At 39.1% G+C, this 7,793-nt stretch overlaps 1 protein-coding gene across 1 annotated transcript; it reads left to right on the forward strand.

Annotated features, from left to right (window-relative positions):
- Positions 1–105: 105 nt before the first annotated feature.
- KATNAL2 (katanin catalytic subunit A1 like 2) lies at positions 106–6,738 on the forward strand (the record flags this gene model as incomplete). The annotated part of the gene is made up of 5 exons (XM_029086871.1): positions 106–256; positions 785–848; positions 1,722–1,840; positions 4,621–4,712; positions 6,624–6,738. Coding segments are annotated over 5 exons (541 nt in total), but the record flags the coding sequence as incomplete, so codon positions are not given.
- Positions 6,739–7,793: the final 1,055 nt, after the last annotated feature.

Below are 7,793 nucleotides of genomic sequence, written 5' to 3' on the forward strand. Positions count from 1 at the left end.
TCCAATCCCCAACATTCTTTGATTCTGTGATAGGGTTAAATAATACAGTTTGTATCACTTAAAGGTACTGTTGCTCTTTAACTGAGTTCGTTTACTTTGCCAAAGGTGGTTCTCCTACTCCAGAAGTTTTGCTAACGAGATGCAATGTATGTTGCAGGACATTTATCTCCATAATCCAAATGTGAAGTGGGATGATATTATTGGACTGGATGCAGCTAAAAGGCTAGTCAAGGAAGCAGTTGTTTATCCCATAAGGGTAAGGTGATAATAGTTTTGAGGAAAATAGTGTTTGGCTTGTTAGCATTTTCCTTTTCATTACAGTGGTGTTTTAGAGTTCTCACTATTTCAGTGCCCTTGTAGGCAGTTCATGTTAGAACTGTTTCTGTTTCATCTGGCAATAGCATATGAATTCTCCTTTAGGAAAATGGCACTTTGATGTTAAAATTCTAAGTTTGGGGTCCTATTCTTTGTCACCTTTCACAGTGTATGGTGCTGGATTTGGCCTGTATTAATTCAATGGAAAATAACTTAAAGAAGAGACTATAAAACCACTTGCACTTGTAGAATTCACTTAAACCAGATTTCAAATGGTAAATACAGTATTTTTCTCAGTACTCAGATCTTATATATTATTTTGTTTTGGAGGGTTTTTATCTCCCTCTCTTCAAATTTGTTAGGTTTCCTGAAGGCGTTAAGAGCAGTGGGCGTAGGGTTTAAAATCCCTTGCATTTTTTTTCAGAGCTGATATATTTTTAATCCCTGAATTACTTTTTGGTTTCCTCAGTACCCCCAGCTGTTTACAGGCATTCTGTCTCCTTGGAAAGGATTACTGCTCTATGGACCACCAGGTATGGAAAGCTTTATGCTGTACCCATTTATCACTATCTCTGTTTTTGTCCCACAAATAAATAATTGATGCCAAATAATTCAAATGTTCTGAAATGTGAAATAAAAGGAGACAATAGTGGATGATTATGTCTGTCTCTCACACTCAAACCTGCCCATTTGCCTTTCTCACAACCCCAGACTGTTTCTACACTTGAATCTTCCAAAAGACAGAACTTGTGGTAATTGTTCAGAGGAACAAGAACTGTTCCTTTCTGATGGGGGAAAGGAACAGTTTTTCTTTTTCTTTCTTTCTTTCTTTCTTTCTTTCTTTCTTTCTTTCTTCCTTTCTTCCTTTCTTCCTTTCTTCCTTTCTTCCTTTCTTCCTTTCTTCCTTTCTTCCTTTCTTCCTTTCTTCCTTTCTTCCTTTCTTCTGCATTTGGGGTTTCTTTTGGAAATGGGCTGGAAGCTTTGCCCTCTGCTGTGCTAGCTGGTTGTTTTCCATGTCAGCACACCTTCCCCGCTTCCTCTACATGAGCACTGCCACAAGTGGGGCAAAGGGCACAACCACAGCCTGAGTCAGGTTGCAAAGGCTGTCACTGCAGTAAATTCCATTTGTTCCTGTGCATGTTTAGGTGCCCCATCCCTGGAGACATTCCAGGTCAGGTTGGACGGGGCTCTGAGCAACCTGATCTGGTTGAAGATGTCCCTGCTCACTGCAGGGGGGTTGGACTAGACAACCTTGAAAGGTCCCTTCCCACCCAAACCGTTCCATGATTCTATGACTTTTTCTATTTTAGTGTTTTTATTTGACTCATAGTAGGATGAGGGGAATTTTCAAACATGTGTATTGTATTTCTTTAGAGAGTGAATTTCTTCAACACTGTTGTTTGTAGGTACTGGGAAAACTTTGCTTGCTAAGGCTGTTGCCACAGAATGCAATACAACCTTTTTCAACATATCTGCATCCACCATTGTCAGCAAATGGAGGGGTGATTCAGAAAAACTTGTCCGGGTAAGAATTATTATCTTATTCATTAACCTTTAACAGATATCAGGTTCCCACTTAAAGAACTGGAGTTTAACAGAGCACTGAAAAGTGAGTATTCCTCTGATACTCATAATCTTCCTTTTTGTCTTGGACTAAACATGTGATACTGTTCTTATCTGGTTCTTAAAATGGGAATAACATCGCTTCTGCAGAAGCCTCACAATGGATTTTCGCTGTGGAATTCTAGTTCTGTAATGTAAGATGAAGCAGATGTCCTGAAGGCAGCAAAGATTTTTGACTCAGAATAAAAGACAGGCAAGCAGAGTTCTTAACTAAAATAGTGTTTGCTTAGTGACCCCTTCAAATCGTTTCACATCCTTTCTGCAAAGGCTGGCTTCTAGGATCCCTACAAAATGTTATTTAGATTCCAAAATTCCCTAGTATTCTTAGTCTTCAGGACACAGAATTGGCAAAGGATTCCCTTGTCACAAAGATCTTACAGACAAGCACAGATGTAATGTTTGAAGGAAGATAGTTGAGTGGTAAATGGGTAAATGTATATTTTGCACATGGACTAGCAAGTAGCATGCATGGCTCAACTGTGGTACAAAAAAAATTCAGGGATTCAGCTGTAGCATCTTTGCCCTAAGGTGCCAATCCTAATCACTCTGTAATGTCCACCATTTTGGTGTGAGAAATCCACAAGCTCTAAGCTTTCCTTTACACTCAGCTCTCACACTACACTTCGGATAGATACAGAGCTCTTGAAAATGAGTCAGCGTAACAGATTGCACTCAGCAAATGGCATTACGAGCATTGTTAATCTCTCTGGAAATGCAGGCCATGTCTGCAACGTAATTATTCTTCATGTGTCCTTTGTCCTTTAAAATGGCACATTTTTCTTCTGACATTCACCTCCTGTCTTATTGATCCTCTTGACATCTGTCTCAGTAGCTTCCTAGAAGTTTCCCTTCTGGCACGAGTAGGGGTGGGACAGTTTGGGTTTTGACACTGTTTATCCAAAAAGGATTTTGTCAACATGCTGCAGCATTTGCAGTGATACTGGATTTGTGGCATTTCACCCATAGTTGAGTTTTTGGCAGAATTCAGAAATTAAATAAGATTGTGGATTGGGACAGCTCTAAGAAAAGTGTTGTGTTAATTTGTATCCTAAAATTACATGAGGGTGGTACAGAAGTTTTCTGAAGTTGTGTGAAGTATATGTGGGGTTTGTGCTTATTTGAAGGAATGGCCACTGATCCAGTTCTCAGCTGTTGCTGGTGGGATTTTATATTTTAGATTTGTACTAAAATTGTAAACTGCAACTGTCAGTGCCTTTTGCATGAGAGCAGCAATAGTGGATGGAATATAAGCAGAATTGATATCATAGCATTCAATTTTTATTTCAACCACTTTGGAAAAGCCACTCGTGGCAAAAATATTATATAACCTAATGTTCTACTTAATTGCAAAGTTTTGCTTACTTGAACAGTACTAATTACAGTGCTGGTCATGGACTACTTGTGACTCTGGCAAATAATTTAAAACCTGTGTTTCGTATCAAAGGTGTAGGAACTAATTATATTCTTTTTAATTTGTTTTTTTAAGTGTTCAGATTAAAAAGTACTGGATTAATATATATTGCTAGTGATGTTTATTTAAAAACTCAGAGAATGCTTCATAGAATCATAGAATAGTTTGGTTGGAAAAGACCATCATGATCATCTTGTCCAACCATAAACCCAGCATTGCCAAGTCTACCACTAAAGCATGTCCCTAAGCACCACATCTACACGTCCTTTAAATCCCTCCAGGGATGGGGACTCCACCACTGCCCTGGGCAACCCCTTCCAATGCCTCAGAACCCTTGCAGCAAAGAAATTCTTCCTCACATCCCATCTCAACTGCCCTGGCCACAACTGGAGCCCATTTCCTCTTGTCCTGTCCCTTGGGCCTTGGTTGAACAGACCCACCCCCACCTCTCTCCACCCTCCTCCAAGGGACTTGCACAGAGCCACAAGGTCTCCCCTCAGCCTCCTTTTCTCCAGGCTCAACACCCCCAGTTCCCTCAGCCACAAGGGAACTCAGCACACTTGTGCTCCAGACCCTTCCCCAGCTCCGTTGCCCTTCTCTGGACACACTCCAGCACCTCCATGTCCTTCTTCTTCACTGAAGAAGAAGCAACAGTATGTTCTTACTGCTCCATGTTTACAGAAAAAGAGATGAAACTTCTTACACAAAATCTGGGTCTGCCCTTTTGAGAGTCAGCTTAATATTCCATTTTTTAATCTTGATTGTTCAAGCAGTTTGTTTGTTTTCACCAGGAAAAACAAAAGAACTGCTTGATTCTTATCAATTAATCAGTCCATTTTCTTTCATTATGTTTCAGCTCACTTTTATTATTTTTTTCTCAAATCCTTATTTAAAGAACTACAAATGGAGCAACAACAAAAGACGGATGTTTAATATCTGATAACAACTGAGGAATTCCCAGAATCCTCTGATGGATCATTTTCTCCTATCCCATTATTCTCAAGGCACTCTGATAGGATTTAGCCAGAAAGATGCACATACAAAGACAGCATTACAAGCTCGTGTTCTTTATATCTCCTTTACAAACCTTTCTGAATTTGAGAGGATTCAGGAACCCTCAGCCTACCCGGAGCTTTTTCCCAGCAGATACCCCTTTTAGTCTTAGAAGTTTGGAATGTGGCTACTGTTGTTTATTTTTTGTGCCAGTGGCCCTTAATGCCTTTTTGTGTTAGTTTATCTTTTCTTTCACATTTACTCTTCTCTCTAAACAGGTGTTATTTGAGCTTGCCCGGTACCATGCTCCTTCCACAATTTTCTTGGATGAGCTGGAGTCAGTTATGAGTCAAAGAGGCACTGCTTCTGGGTAACTGATGTGACCACTTCTTATGGTTTTAGGAGAATATTTGTCCCCCTTTTACTGCATCTTTTCAATATTGTGTGTGTTCAGGTGCTGAGCAGTGTTTAATCATACAGTGTACCTGTTAGAAACAAATCTTGCTTAAACTAAAGCCTGAAGCTACTCTATGAACTCCAACAAGAGCATGATTGGGCCCCTGAAATACTTGTCTTATAGATTTTATTGACATTATAATTACTTTGAGTGATAATGGTAATTTTAATGACTTTTTATTAAGGTTTTTTGTTGTTGTTGTTGTTTTTCTGTTGTCAACTTTAGGAACTTTAGCAGCCTGTTGTTGTCAGAAAGCCTGTCAGCTCCTAAAGTACTGCTTCATGGCAGCGTTGTGTACGCTGTGGGGATTTAAAGAGTGAGATGTAGTGGTTGTTTCAGTCACAGTAGATGAGATCAGTAGAGAGGCAAGCTTGAAAGACAGGTTGTGTGAAGATTAGCAAGAGGCTACGGGTCCAGCAAGACTGTGAAAAGGAGGGAGGTGCAAGAGCAACCAACCAGTGGTGCTGTATTTTAAAATCAGGGATTTGAAGTGGAAATTAAGGCAGTGGGAGGGAAACAACAGATGATTTGCCAGAGGCGAGTAAGAAGCAGCTGATTTTGTGACACTTTGGACAGGTTTAGGCATAGCAAGGTAAGATGGAGTGTACGTGGTGGGATGGCATTTTAATTAATGGGAAAAATGTTAGTGGCACTGTCAGGACTTCCAGATGCAGGAATGAGAGGGTGTTACTGTTGTCATCTGTGGTGCAGAGAGTTTATAGTTAAAAACAGACTGAAAAGGTTAGGGATAAGGGATTAGGGATAAGGAAGAAGCAGGAGAAATATAAAAATACCATTATAACCATTAGGAACCCATTACAGTAGATTTTATGTACTGTAAATTACATGCTCACAAAGGTGTAGAAATAGAATATGGCATATTGTAAAGATACAACCTGTAGTAATTGTCAGTTATTAGCTATAAATTATGGGCCAAATTTTGCCTTCATACATATTTTTAAAAACTCTCATTAACAACACTGGATTATATATTTTAATAAGGGATTTTAATCTACGATTATGGAGTTATTTTTACACATCCTTATTAAATATTGACATTGATGTGTGGATGCCTTTGCAGATATAAGCCATTAAACCTGAATTGTAGCTCTTGCCATCTAAGGTCAGGATGTTTTCCCTGGTTTTGGTCCAGGAGTTACCAAGAACTCTACATCTGGGACCAAGAGTTCAAACTGATTTCCTGCAAAATTGGTTACCTGGGTCAGGGCCAGAATTCTGAGCACTTTGCTTAAGTTCCCTTTCTATTTTTGAAGAAGGATCATTTCTGGGTGGTGTCTGCCCCATTTTTAAATTTGTTTCAATACAGCATGTCTTATGTTTGCTTTTGAGAGAACATTTTGCAAAATACTGAATTCTAAGTAAGTAAGTAAGTATATCTTTGCATGGCCACTTAACATTCACTCACAGAAAAATGCCAGGTACTTGCCATGAACTGGTGTGTTAGTTATTTAATGGCAACTACCACATATAAAAATTCTATTATATAGATAATTTTATCAAAGCCTGAGCTGTTTTCCGTTAAATGTCAGCATTGCATGGAGATTAATACGAAGAAAAAAAATAAAACTAAGTATTTTCATTGGAACAGTGAGTTCTTGTCACTTTAATGCACCGAAAAGAATCCATTTAAGTAATCATTAGAAAGCTTTGTTTTAATTCTTAGATGTTAGCTAATGGAGCTTAATCATGCTTTGAACTGGGGCAAAACTGTCACAAGGGCTCAGTTGCTGTGAATGACGCTGTATAAATAAAGATGATTACTTTAATTCACTGAGCAAATAATATTTCTCTGAATCTTGGTAGTGGTGAGCATGAAGGAAGTCGGCGGATGAAAACAGAATTACTGGTGCAGATGGATGGCTTGGCCCGATCTGATGATCTTGTATTTGTTTTAGCAGCTTCCAATCTGCCATGGTAAGAGATCCAGAGAGTACATTTTGAATACATTTGCATGAGCTTCTGAGCACAGATAAAGATTTTACTTAAGACTTTTGCAAAAAAAGCCTTGATATTTGGTTAAAGCATTTAAAGATTAATTTGGAGCTTTTACTTTTAAACTCTACAATTCTTGCTATTTGAATAATCCGTAATAAAACCAACATATGCTGGTCCTAGCAGCTGCTGATATTTAAAAGGGGAGTATTTGAGTTTATAGGCAAGTTATTTACTATGTTTAAACTAAGAAGGGTTTCAGCCTGGAACTGTAAGGTGCTTAAAACATCTGGTGCTTAGGAGGATACTCTGTAAATAGAAATGTTGGATTTTATTGCGATAAAATGTGACTTCTAAAAGTTGAGGGGGAAAATCCTTCAGTTTCCTTAACACAATTTAGAGTAGAAGAATAAATGGTTTAAAAATGGAACTGGGGCGATTCATCACGTTGATTCTCAAAGTGGGCAGGACATGTATTGAGAACAAGAGCAACAGGAGAGGATGAGGTGGGGAAATAAAGCTTGGAGTGTAACAACTGTGGATGCTGGGAACAGACAGCAGAAGATGGCCATGTGCTCTCCTCGAATAGCATCTCCCATGGCCACTGTCAGAGCCAGCGTGCTTATCTGGCTTGATCACTCATCTGAACTGGTGTAATATATTTCTTTCTTTCATTATCAAACGGTTGCAAGAAGTACCTGGAGAAAACAAAGGCTGTTACAGAATCACAGAATCACAGAATGTTGGGGATTGGAAGGGACCTCAAAGATCATCTAGTCCAATCTAGTCCAATCTAGTCCAATCTAGCTGTTGGTTAAGCACAGCTATTTTTAGCAGTCAGATTTGTATCTCACTAATCATTTTCCAGACAAGGAGCCACACCTGTACAGGGAATTCAAACACATTGATAATGGGCTCGTTTTTGGAGTTAGTTTTCATAGGTTTGGAACTAGCCTTTGGATTTCTGCCTGGCCCAAGATTCCCCCTGTCCCTGGGCTACCGATCCATGAAGCCCTCAGTAGAAGAACATAATTTCCTGCT

This window comes from Antrostomus carolinensis, unplaced genomic scaffold, assembly GCF_000700745.2.
Source record: "Antrostomus carolinensis isolate BGI_N321 unplaced genomic scaffold, ASM70074v2 scaffold25409, whole genome shotgun sequence".
Taxonomy (NCBI): Eukaryota; Metazoa; Chordata; class Aves; order Caprimulgiformes; family Caprimulgidae; genus Antrostomus; species Antrostomus carolinensis.